We start from the raw sequence: 13,496 nt of genomic DNA on the forward strand, positions 1-13,496 counted from the left end.
TAACTTAATTAAACTAAGTGGTACTGTATAATAAAAATAATAATAATAAATAAAATAAATAAAAAAAACTACATGAAAACAACCAAAAACGTACTGCCATCTTATTACCAGGACATTATGCAGTAATTTTACGGACATTTCCGTCACGTGACAACTAAAGAAAACTAGGTGAGGACTCAATTGCAAAAGAATAGTGATTTATTTAATAAAAGAAACATAAAGTAAAACAAAAACCCACAAGGGGGAAAAACATAATATAAAACAACTTCAAAATCAAACATACCGGAGGTCACGGGAAAACAGGAGACGTATACAAAACATTAGACAACGATCCGACGAAGACTGCAAACAAGAGGAGAGTTAAGAAGGGAACAAATCAAGAGGGGACAGGTGGTAGAACTCAAACAATAATCAGGTAACGAGGGGGAGGGATCAGACAAGGACAAGAGCACATGGCCCACAATAACAAAACACCCATGTGCAACACAAGACAGGACAGGCATGTGACATTACCCCCTCCCTACGGAGCGGCTACCAGACGCTCCATAAGACCAGGGCAGGGCGGGACGGGAGGGAAACACCAGGGCGGGACGGGAGGGACAGGAGGGACAGACCAGGGCGGGACGGGAGGGACAGACCAGGGCGGGACGGGAGGGACAGACCAGGGCGGGACGGGAGGGACAGACCAGGGCGGGACGGGAGGGACAGAACGCTTAGTCCTGGGAGGCCAGGGCGAAGCACACAGTCCATCGGGCGGCCAGGGCGAAGCAGACAGTCCATCGGGCGGCCAGGGCGAAGCAGACAGTCCATCGGGCGGCCAGGGCGAAGCAGACAGTCCATCGGGCGGCCAGGGCGAAGCAGACAGTCCATCGGGCGGCCAGGGCGAAGCAGACAGTCCATCGGGCGGCCAGGGCGAAGCAGACAGTCCATCGGGCGGCCAGGGCGAAGCAGACGACCCATCGGGCGGCCAGGGCGAAGCAGACGACCCATCGGGCGGCCAGGGCGAAGCAGACGACCCATCGGGCGGCCAGGGCGAAGCAGAAGACCCATCGGGCGGCCAGGGCGAAGCAGACGACCCATCGGGCGGCCAGGGCGAAGCAGACGACCCGTCGGGCGGCCAGGGCGAAGCAGACGACCCATCGGGCGGCCAGGGCGAAGCAGACGACCCATCGGGCGCCCAGGGCGAAGCAGACGACCCATCGGGCGCCCAGGGCGAAGCAGACGACCCATCGGGCGGCCAGGGCGGTGAAGACCCCCCATCGGGCGGCCAGGGCGGTGAAGACCCCCCATCGGGCGGCCAGGGCGGTGAAGACCCCCCATCGGGCGGCCAGGGCGGTGAAGACCCCCCATCGGGCGGCCAGGGCGGTGGCTCAGGCACAGCAGACACCGGCTCAGGAACAGCAGACACCGGCTCAGGAACAGCAGACACCGGCTCAGGAACAGCAGACACCGGCTCAGGAACAGCAGACACCGGCTCAGGAACAGCAGACACCGGCTCAGGAACAGCAGACACCGGCTCAGGAACAGCAGACACCGGCTCAGGAACAGCAGACACCGGCTCAGGAACAGCAGACACCGGCTCAGGTACAGCAGACACCGGCTCAGGTACAGCAGACACCGGCTCAGGTACCGCAGACACCGGCTCAGGTACCGCAGACACCAGCTCAGGTACCGCAGACACCGGCTCAGGTACCGCAGACACCGGCTCAGGTACCGCAGACACCGGCTCAGGTACCGCAGACACCGGCTCAGGTACCGCAGACACCGGCTCAGGTACAGCAGACACCGGCTCAGGAACAACAGACACCGGCTCAGGAACAACAGACACAAGAACTGTAACAGTCACAAGAACAAACACAAACACAGAAACAAACACTGGCTCTGGCGCTGGAACAGGCGCTGGCTCTGAAACAGACATTGGCTCCAGTTCTGGAACAGGCATTGGCTCTGCCTCTGGCTCCGGAACGGGCACTGGCTCTGCCTCCGGCTCCGGAACGGACATTGGCTCTGCCTCCGGCTCCGGAACAGGCATTGGCTCTGCCTCCGGCTCCGGAACAGGCATTGGCTCTGCCTCCGGCTCCGGAACAGGCATTGGCTCTGCCTCTGGCTCCGGAACAGGCATTGGCTCTGCCTCTGGCTCCGGAACAGGCATTGGCTCTGCCTCTGGCTCCGGAACAGGCATTGGCTCTGCCTCTGGCTCTGGAACAGGCATTGGCTCTGCCTCCGGCTCTGGAACAGGCATTGGCTCTGCCTCCGGCTCTGGAACAGGCATTGGCTCTGCCTCCGGCTCTGGAACAGCAGATACTGTCTCCGGCTCTGGAACAGGAGACACTGGCTCCGGCTCTGGAACAGCAGACACGGGCATGTCCAGGATCCGAGCGGGACGCTCCACATGGTCCGTAAGTGCCTTGGCGGCCACACAAATGGGCATTTCCGGCTCAGTCTCTGACTGGGCAGACTGGACGTGCTCAGTCTCTGACTGGGCAGACTGGACGTGCTCAGTCTCTGGCTGGGCAGACTGGACGTGCTCAGTCTCTGGCTGGGCAGACTGGACGTGCTCCGTCTCTGGCTGGGCAGACTGGACGTGCTCCGTCTCTGGCTGGGCAGACTGGACGTGCTCCGTCTCTGGCTGGGCAGACTGGACGTGCTCCGTCTCTGGCTGGGCAGACTGGACGTGCTCCGTCTCTGGCTGGGCAGACTGGACGTGCTCCGTCTCTGGCTGGGCAGACTGGACGTGCTCCGTCTCTGGCTGGGCAGACTGGACGTGCTCCGTCTCTGGCTGGGCAGACTGGACGTGCTCCGTCTCTGGCTGGCCAGACTGGACGTGCTCCGTCTCTGGCTGGGCAGACTGGACGTGAACAGTCTCTGGCTGGGCAGACGTGACGTGAACAGTCTCTCGCTGGGCAGACGTGACGTGAACAGTCTCTCGCTGGGCAGACGTGACGTGAACAGTCTCTCGCTGGGCAGACGTGACGTGAACAGTCTCTCGCTGGGCAGACGTGACGTGAACAGTCTCTCGCTGGGCAGACGTGACGTGAACAGTCTCTCGCTGGGCAGACGTGACGTGAACGGTCTCTCGCTGGGCAGACGTGACGTGAACGGTCTCTCGCTGGGCAGACGTGACGTGAACGGTCTCTCGCTGGGCAGACGTGACGTGAACGGTCTCTCGCTGGGCAGACGTGACGTGAACGGTCTCTCGCTGGGCAGACGTGACGTGAACGGTCTCTCGCTGGGCAGACGTGACGTGAACGGTCTCTCGCTGGGCAGACGTGACGTGAACGGTCTCTCGCTGGGCAGACGTGACGTGAACGGTCTCTCCCTGGGCAGACGTGACGTGAACGGTCTCTCGCTGGGCAGACGTGACGTGAACGGTCTCTCGCTGGGCAGACGTGACGTGAACGGTCTCTCGCTGGGCAGACGTGACGTGAACGGTCTCTCGCTGGGCAGACGTGACGTGAACGGTCTCTCGCTGGGCAGATGTGACGTGAACGGTCTCTCGCTGGGTAGACGTGACGTGAACGGTCTCTCGCTGGGCAGACGGAGCGTGAACAGTCCCTGGCATGGCCCCTCTTCTCCGCTGAGTCCTCATTTGGGTCGGATCGTTATGTCACGTGACAACTAAAGAAAACTATGTGAGGACTCAATTGCAAAAGAATAGTGATTTATTTAATAAAAGAAACATAAAGTAAAACAAAAACCCACAAGGGGGAAAAACATAATATAAAACAAAACAACAACTTCAAAATCAAACATACCAGAGGTCACGGGAAAACAGGAGACGTATACAAAACATTAGACAACGATCCGACGAAGACTGCAAACAAGAGGAGAGTTAAGAAGGGAACAAATCAAGAGGGGACAGGTGGAAGAACTCAAACAATAATCAGGTAACGAGGGGGAGGGATCAGACAAGGACAAGAGCACATGGCCCACAATAACAAAACACCCATGTGCAACACAAGACAGGACAGGCATGTGACAATTTCCACTAACCCTAAAACACAACGCACTTCACATAGATTCTCAAGTAGCAGCTGATGATGCAGACAAATAATTAGATCAAATGAAATTAGCGCTCCTCCAATGGCTCGTTTTAACTGTGTTCTGTGTCTGTTTCGTGAACACAACTTGGAGAATCTGCAACAGGTAAACTTGTCAGCAGTGTTGACTCTAGTGAAGACATGTTTTTTGTTGGTTTGTTTAATGGTTTGTTGGTCCCCCCCCCATATTATGTGTCTAATAAAAGTTGTCATTAAAGGAGTTCTCCTTCGACATCTGTGTGGAGAAGGACTTTGGAGACATTGTTCAGGTGAAACTTGAAAAGGAGAAATACTATGCCAATTTTCAGTGGTTTTGTGGGCATATCAAAGTGAAAACACCCTATGGAAAACGCTTTGAGTTCCCCTGTCATTCCTGGATAGAAAACGAAAAGGAAGTGATTATCCGAGAAGGCACTGGTAGGCTACATTAATTTTAACTGAAGCATTATTATTTAAAAATGTTGTTGTTGTTCAGTTGTTATTGAATCATGTCTTAAATGCTGTCTTTTCTATGTGTAAAATGTGTGCTGTACATTTCTTTGTGCATTCATTTAGCTCGATTGCCTCAGGATGACACCGAATTGCTTAGAAAGAAAAGAAAAGAAGAACTGGAATCCAGAAAGAAACAATTCAGGTCTGAAGAAACAATTACATTCTTGATCAATATTCATTTGTTGCATGGGGGGTGTTTGTGCCCTGGACTGAAGAGCCTTTCAGACAGGACGCGGAATGCGCGGCGCTGCGCTATGAAACCCATTCATTTCAAGGACTTCCAAAGATACATAACAGCTACAAGTGTATGCACTATGCAAGAACTATATACATGATTCACCCTATTATACTTTATCAACACAAATTAATAAGTCAAACAGCAAACAGGCACCTACAAATAGTCTATAAATAGGCTGTCTTTGAGTTCACTTGAAGGGTTAAATTACTCGTCAGGCTACAGAAGAATACCATAATTCCTCCGTTCAATTAGGCCTAAGACATCGAGAGTCACGCTAGATCTATAACAACCCAGCCACAACATATTATTGGGAATAACATGCCTTACCTTAACACAGAATGGATTTCAAGGACTTCACGCGCAAATCAATGGCATCCAACGATTATATTTTTTCTACGAATCTTTGAGTTAACATGTACCAAACATGATTGGAGTTTGCAACGCAGCACCACCACACCTTGATGCTCATGACAAGAATAGCATAGTTATCTTTATTGAAGTGAATTAGGTTTAAATCGCCGTCATGCATGAATGAATGAATGAATGATATTTTTGCTATTTTACACATAATACTCCAGGATGATCACATTACACAAAACTGAAATTGAACGTCAAAATAAAACATTGTCAATAATTTTTGAGACCCCCCAAAATTTCACGAATCACGTTTTCAGGGGAGCCCATGTCTTATTAAGGGGAGCCGAGCTCGCCCGTAGTTCGCACCCTGGTTTGGATACTCTTCCCCCTGCTGCGTTGGGCTTAGACAATGATGATTGTTCTATTCATCTCAATGGAAATACAGTACTTGAGCTGGATATCTGGTCGGTTCTGGAAAGTGTTCCCCCTTTTTTAACCAGTTACCTGAGCTGTGAATGCCATGTCACTAATCACTCTGGAAAAGCAAGAAAATAGTTTTCTGCCAATCTGACACTTTTTAAAGAATTCCCAAAATCAGGTCACTGGTAAAATATTAAATCTTTTAATGATTGATTGCAAGTTATTCTATTTTTGTTAAAGAAAAACACCAGGCAACTGACAAAAGTTTTGTAATTGTCTCTACACATTAAATTGGTCTGTAAGAAAAAAATAAAAACACTTCACCTTTAAATGTAATTCTTGGTATCTGTGACATTAGTCCAGAAGAAATGCCAAAAAGGCTCAAAATAACACAAGGTTTATTAACTTACTCAGAATCAGTCCATAAAAGTGTAACTAACTTAACATCAGTGTATATGACAGTATAACTGTACAAGTAACTGTTGTCATTTTTCTTGTTGAAGCTGGAAGGAGTGGCGCGAAGGCTATCCCAAGGGCATGGATCATCTTCTTCCAGAAGTTCAGTTCGATTCATCAAAAACTTTTGAGTTTGGTGTCAATCACCTGAAAGTGTAAGTTTGTCATCGCCACAGTCCTTGTTGATTTGTTACTGAGATTTTCCTCAGTTCTCCAGAATGAAAGTTGTGCAAATAGTGTTCATGTCTATAATTATACTGTATGCACTCTTTTTTTTAGGAAGTTGGAATCACATCTTGACAAATTTAGAGGTTTCATTAATTCCTGGAAAGACGTGGCTGATTTTGAAAATATATTGGGAAATTTTAATATCAAGAACACTCTACTAGGTTTGTTTCTTCATTTAAACAAATACTATACCCAGCCCCATTTTTTTCATACCTGTAAGTCCTTTGACTGTTGATCCATTTTCCCCCTTGAAATCTGGACAGAGAACGTGATGCAAGACTGGAGTAAGGATTACATGTTCGGCTATCAGTTTTTGAATGGCTGCAATCCTGTCATGATCAGGAAGTGCATGGCAATTCCAGTCAAATTTCCAGTCACACATGAGATGGTGGAGGGCTTTCTGAAGAAAGGAGTCACACTACAAGAGGAGTTAATGGTCAGAAACATTAAGACATAAATCACTTGAACAGTCGTTCAGTTATCAAATTCAAGACTTATTTGTGTGTATTCTGACATCCTTCACATAATTTAGTTTACATAAATGACTAAAATTAATGTTATTTTAACCCATGAACTATTAGTTCTAAACTTTGCACCTGTGTACATGTTTACAGGCAGGAAACATCTTCATAGTGGATTATGAAATACTGAACGGAGTTCCAGCATCCAGCGATCAGGTGTTTTTGACTGCACCCATCTGCCTCCTGTACAAGAACAGATTCGACCAAATTGTGCCAATTGCCATTCAGGTATCTGTCCCATATATAATCAGTATCAAATGAAAACATAAATTAAAAATAAAAGTACTCTTGCTGTAAATGTACTTACCGAAGTAAAAATATCCGCTTGCCTTTATTATATCTGAATCAGCTCAGTCAAAACCCAGGGGGAAAGAGCCCAATCTTTCTCCCAAGTGATAATGAATATGATTGGATGCTTGCCAAGATGTGGGTGAAATCTGCCGACTTCATTGTACACCAGTTGGTCACGCACCTTCTCAAGACACATCTGATATCCGAGGTTTTTGAAATGGCCATGCACAGACAGCTCCCTGCAGTCCATCCTGTATACAAGGTACATGTCTTTCAATATACAGTCATGATATTTAGATTCAGGGCTAAACTGAAGATTGTAGTTTCACATGTCAATTTAATGATGAAGAGTTGCTGGTTATGATACAGAGCTGCTAACTCTCACGCGTTCACCGTGAGACTCACGCAATTGACCCTTTTCACACACTCTCACGCCACACATCCATTTTCTCATGCAGAGAAAAATTGCAAAACATAGAGGACACTGACACTGCGACAGACAAGATAGAGCAGGTTACTTTTGATATGAAACTAATTTTCAGCTCTCAGATTCTGTCAATTTTATTACGAAATTAAAACAATAAATACCGTTTTGGCGCTTAAATGTGACATGAAAGATAGCTAGCGCCTGGCGGCACGTGAACCAATAATCTACCAATAGCCTACCAGTCATTACACCCACCCTCATCCCATCCCCCCTCTCACTCCAAGCAAAACTCAAATGTTGGCAGCTCTGTGATATCATTGCCTTCCTTTCATCCATGGTTTATTGTTAACCAAAAACCTCCAGGGAATGAACTGGAAACCACTTTTGCTGTTTCAAGTTATGCTTTTAAATCAGTTTTTTATGATTTTTATGTTTAAATGCTTCTTACAGTTACTGAAACCTCATGTTCGTTTCACAATTGCAATCAATGCGGTGGCTCGTGAAAAACTCATCAGTGATGACGGGATCATCAGCAAGGTAGCCTTACACCTAATTTAATAAATCCACACATATATTGCATATTGCTAGGATTCAAAGTGATTCTATTCATATTTGATTATTTAGTCTTTGTCAGATCTAAGTAGTTCCTAAATTTCAAAAAGTCAACGAGTAGGCTAAATAAGTGCTGAAAATATTGAGGCAAAATATTAACTGAATTATTGGTATCCAAAGATTAGTAGCCTCACTGGAGATGGGATAGCTGAAGTGATTAAAAGTGGCATGGAGACTTTAACCTACAAGTCCCTGTGCTTCCCTGAGGACATAGAAGCTCGAGGAATGAAAGATGCGCCCAAGTACTATTATAGAGATGATGGCATGAAGATCTGGGATGCAATACACAAGTAGGTGTTGCAACAGTTCAGGGGCCTCATTTATAAAACTGTGCGTAGGATCCTTACTAAAAGTGTACGTGCGCCAGAAAGCCAAAAATGGCATACGCAAAAAAATATTCAGACTTATAAAACCGTGCATACGCCAGAACCTGTGCAGAATTCACTTTATAAATCCCCGGTAGCGGAAGATTGTGCGCACATGCGTCTCCTCCCCGAAACAACCATATATGGAGCTAACAACGCCTAGTTTTACTATGCATATCCTCATCTGCATATCATTTGCATATGATTATTCATCCACGTGATAACATGTTTAACGGTACAAGACATTAGGAAAATATGAAATGCGGATGTGCTGTCACATTAGTTACATTAATAAAAATCATTTAGTAGCCTATCCTTGCCTTGTTTTTGAATAAATAAATCAAATAGTGTAAATACATTTCGGAGAAAGTTTTTCTCAATCTTTTCCACTGGCCAAAGAGTATTTTTAATTGATTTATGTTTTTAATGGAAACAGATAGACCTTGTTGTGCATTATTTGCTCGAAACAATTTTCTCAGACAATCTGCTATTAACATGATCAGCAATATCTCTGTAGTTCTCAGTAATGATTTCATGTAATTTAAGTGTTTAACTCCATTAATCAGAATGGTATATTTAATCTAAATCTGTACAACAGAAGTAAAACAAAGTTTAAATCATTTTTTTTTTAATTTAAACGGTTATTGTGAACATGAACTGTATTTATGATTAGGACTTATAATGAAGATATACGGTTTTAGATGTGTTAGATCATGCTGTGCGTCAGTTTCACTAAACGGCCCAACGCGCTTACTGGCGTGGACATTTAAGAAGGGATGGATGTTTGCTTCAAGTGATAGGCTTGGTGAGTGTAATTATATTTGTATTATCTTTCTGTATATGTATAATTTTTTTTAGATTTTCTGTCTAAAAGTGACCAAAAAGACATGTAACTCCAGCTCACCATCGGTGTCGCCAAACTGCTCCATCTCCAAAATGCTCGTACGCATGTGTCAAAGTTTTCATGCAGGTGCACAAATTGTCCCGTCAAGTTTGTTTTTATAAATCACAAGTGATTTAAGTGACGTACGCCTCTTTCAGGGCCTGTTTTGTGCGTACGCAACGGTTATAAATGAGGACCCAGATCCTGTACTACTAGTGCAAAGTAAAAATTTGTCCACATACACTCCAATAAAAAGTTATTTTCATTAATTTGTTAATTTGTCATTTTTTTGATCTTCCTGTAGTTTTGTGTCTGCTGTAGTAAAAATCTACTATGACAGCGATGAGACCGTTAAAAGAGATGTGGAGATTCAAGGATTTGTTAAGGATTGTCACTCTGGCATGAATACAACTCACAGTAAGTAAAGGTTTAACTTATCAAAGGCCTTGTTTACACCTGGTCAATCGCATCACAAGAGGATGATGCTAAATACAGGTGTAAACGGGGTCTAAATGTTTTGAGCTTGTCCACTTTCGAACACTTCCAGAGGTTGTTGAAAACCCATTTGACTGACTAGTGTGGACGCTCATGTCGTCGAATGCATTCGAACAGTTAGAAAAAAACGCCTACTGGCCAGTCTTTTTATGGCCAATGTGGAATTGTTAATGATTCTTTTAGATTGAGACCAGTTACTGAAAGTGGAGTTTTTAAATGTATTAAAAATAGATAGGGCACCTGGGATTGACAATATTCCAGCAACATTTTTTGGGGACTCTGCTAAAGTAATTGCTCCTTTTGTATTATGTATGTTAAATGTATCAATTGAACAAGGAAAAATACCAAGTGAGTTTAAATGTGCTATAGAGTTAATCCATTATATAAAAAGGTTTGTAAGTTCAATATGGGTAATTATAGGCCTATTTCTATTAATGGAATGTAAAAAAATAGTGTATGACCAGATTAAAAAATGTATTAGTAAAAACAATATATTGTATGATTTACAGTCAGGTTTTAGGTATTTACATTCAACTGAAACTTTTATATTATATATGACTGACAAAATAAGGAAAGCTGTTGACAGTGACCGTGCTGCAAGCTGGACCAGAGCCAGGGCCTAAACTTTCTCATTGATGGGCCAGTTTCGCCTTCACTCCACGGCTTTTAAGACCTTTATACGCCTTAAGCCACGAAGGGAGCTAGGCCGTCCTAATCTGAGGAGTGGAAGCGAGACCAGAAGGTGAACACCGCCTCTCGCACACCCCCATCCTTTAAGGGGAAGATCGTGGAGGAGACGTGAAGCTAGAGGGAGAAAAGAAGATCTCAGGGAAGTAATCCAGAGTAATCTCACTGAGCGTCCCAGGGGTAAATAACATTTGCCTCCTTACCTCCCACTGCGAGCGTTGTTAGGACTCCTCTCGCTAGAAAGACTTATCTTACTAAGGCCTCTGCTCCCTTGAGCTCCACCAGGATAGCAATTGCGGGTTGTAAGATCTCTGTGAGCCTCCTTGCAAGATATCCTGAGCGTGGGGCTTAGTTAGGCCTCCTCTTGGTTTAAAAAATCGTCATGTTGAGGCCTCCGCTCCTAGAGCTCGGCCAGGCAGTTTGCTAAGTTGTTAGGTGCTCCTCCCTGGCTACTGAGAGTATTGTTAAGCCTCCTCTGGCTAGAGAGAGTTATCTTTATTTAGGGCCTCCGCTTCCCAGAGCTCCGCTAGGATAGCAAGTGCGAGTGGTAGGCTCTCTGTGAGCCTCCTTGCAAGATGTCCTGAGCATGGGGTGTTGTTAGGCCTCCACTTCATTTAGAGAGTCGTCATACTGAGGCCCCCTCCTAGAGCTCCTTTAGCCGGTAAGGTAGAGAGGCCTCTGTGAGCCTCCTTGGTTACTGACCTCAGTGTGGAGTGTTGCTACGCCTCCTCTCATTATGAGAGTCATTGTATTGAGGCCTTCACTCTGCGAAGCTTCACGGGTCAGACTGAGATTTTAGCTCTTTCTGAGCTTTCTTTGTACTGCCCTTGGATTAGAGAGTTGCTAGGCCTCTTGTTTGAGGCCACCACTCTTCAGGTCTTTTAGGCTCTCTGGAGGCTCCTTGGATGCTGGCCTGAAAATTAATGCAGTGTTTCCGCTACATTCATTCTGCCGTGGTGGTCCGTCACACCAAAAATCTTCCCGCCACAGCTGCAGCTTCTCAGTGAGGTCCGATATTGTGCATATTATAGTGTTTTATTGTTAAGCCCACTAAAGGCATAAAAAAATGCATTGTAAAGCAACAACGTTTTCATGTACTCTATTCCAAGACTTCTAAAGTCATTCTATAGCACAGTGGTTCTCAACTCCAGTCCTCGGGACCCACTGCTCTGCACATTTTGTATGTCTCTCCTATCTGACACACTCAGTTCAGATCATAGAGTCTCTCATTTACGAGCTGATGATCTGAATCAGGTGTGTTAATAAGGAGACATACAAAATGTGCAGAGCAGTGGGTCCCGAGGACTGGAGTTGAGAACCACTGCTATAGCATAATGTGAGGTAAAAATGAATATTTAAGTCGTTAAGTTAAAATGAGTGGAAACTCATCTCTCCTCAGTCATTCTCCGTTCAGCATTCAAATAGCGGTCGCGTTCGGTTACGACAGCAACACGTGACACTCTCTTCAAGAGTGAAGGCCTTCACTCTTCAGGGCTGTTAAGCTCGACGAGTCCGCACGAGCGCGAGTCTCCGCTGACTGAGCGCGCACCTCCCCAAACGGACGAGGCGTTTATACTTGACGCTATTCTGTGAAACGACAGGGGGCGACTCGGAGTAATTCTCCTCTAAACCACCAGTGAAGAAATTGTTTGCCGTTTATTAGTAGTTTATTAATTGCTGAAATTCATATAAAAAAAGATAATAAATGCAGTAGGTTTATTGTACTTTCACTGCATGTAAACTAGTTAAACAACTGAAGCCTTATTGAAGAGTGTTTAAACCTTAATTTCATCAGCAGGGCTTACTTCTGCTATGGTAGGCTTATTTTATAAATGTAAGCAGTTACTTTAGACAAGTGCAAACTGGGTGCTTAATGCAAATGTGTTCCTATTCACAAAATAAGAGGTTTTTATGGTCATCCATCAATGCAAATGTCTCTATGTGTATAGAAGGATCATAAACATGCTGGTACCATGCATAGACGTATGCCTAGACGTACCAGCTCGGACAAAGTCACCTCGAAGTTGTTAATCTTCGAATGTGGCACTGCGCGCGATGTTACAAAAAGTGCCGTGCACACCGCCAGGTGAAATGGGATCTTACGCACCCAACGCACACGACCGCCCACACCGCAATGACGTCATTTTTGCTGCGCTCGTGCGGACGCGTTGAGTATAAACAAGGCTTGAGGCTCTCTGAAGGCTCCTTGGATGCTGGCCTGAATATGGACGTAGTTAGGCTTCCTCTCTTTAGAGTCATCCTGTTGAGGCCTCCGTTCTTGAGAAGCTCCGGTCTATGATTGTATTGATGGTGTAGACCTTAGGGATGAGGACTCCTTTGACTAAGCTCAGGCAATAGAGTGCTCATCCCTTCAGCATGGTGGCGTGTGTATTCCGTTCCCCATTATGCTCTCTAGGGGACACAGCAGAAGTTCCCTTCCGAAAGGGAACGTCTCAGGCTACGCATGTAAGCATGGTTCCCTGAGAAGGGGAACAAGACGCCGCTTTCCTTTGCCATGCTTCTGGTATTCCTGCACACGTCTCCTTTAGACAAGAAGTGGATGACGTATTTTACAGGTGCCCTTTTATACTCACGATCACAACATTGGTGACGTCATAGGCTGCTGCCTGCCAATGTCAAGTTCATTGTCATGTTTAGACTCCGGTCACCGGTCACGCTGGAGTTATTCCCCATAGGGCCCTCTAGGGGACGCAGCGTCTCATTCCTCTTCTCAGGGAACAATGGTTACATGCGTAACCTGAGACGTTTTCTTGTAGGCCTATATTATTTTATGTAATTACATATTCTTTTATCATTTCTTGATAATAACAAACTTCATTTGAATGCTTGCTGTCTATTGGCACCATCATACACAATACAATATAATAGGCAATATGTTAATATAATCATTTCGATATTCCACACTTTTTCTAAATTAAAAATAAATATTATTATAGGCCTATCCATTTCTGATAATCCCAGAC

At 45.6% G+C, this 13,496-nt stretch overlaps 1 protein-coding gene across 1 annotated transcript in view; it reads left to right on the forward strand.

Moving 5' to 3' along the window:
• Positions 1 to 6,328: 6,328 nt before the first annotated feature.
• Positions 6,329 to 13,496, forward strand: part of LOC143710594 (polyunsaturated fatty acid 5-lipoxygenase-like) — a 214,527-nt gene continuing 207,359 nt past the window's right edge. The window contains exons 1-6 of the mRNA XM_077201563.1: positions 6,329 to 6,392; positions 6,495 to 6,667; positions 6,846 to 6,980; positions 7,102 to 7,305; positions 7,921 to 8,007; positions 8,203 to 8,372. Of these exons, the coding sequence (XP_077057678.1) occupies positions 6,503 to 6,667; positions 6,846 to 6,980; positions 7,102 to 7,305; positions 7,921 to 8,007; positions 8,203 to 8,372 (761 nt within the window). The 5' untranslated portion in view covers positions 6,329 to 6,392; positions 6,495 to 6,502. The remainder of the gene's footprint in view (positions 6,393 to 6,494; positions 6,668 to 6,845; positions 6,981 to 7,101; positions 7,306 to 7,920; positions 8,008 to 8,202; positions 8,373 to 13,496) is intronic.

This window comes from Siphateles boraxobius, unplaced genomic scaffold (assembly GCF_051911475.1).
Source record: "Siphateles boraxobius isolate OS27281-9 unplaced genomic scaffold, OSU_SipBor_1 48, whole genome shotgun sequence".
In the NCBI taxonomy this organism is placed as follows: domain Eukaryota; kingdom Metazoa; phylum Chordata; class Actinopteri; order Cypriniformes; family Leuciscidae; genus Siphateles; species Siphateles boraxobius.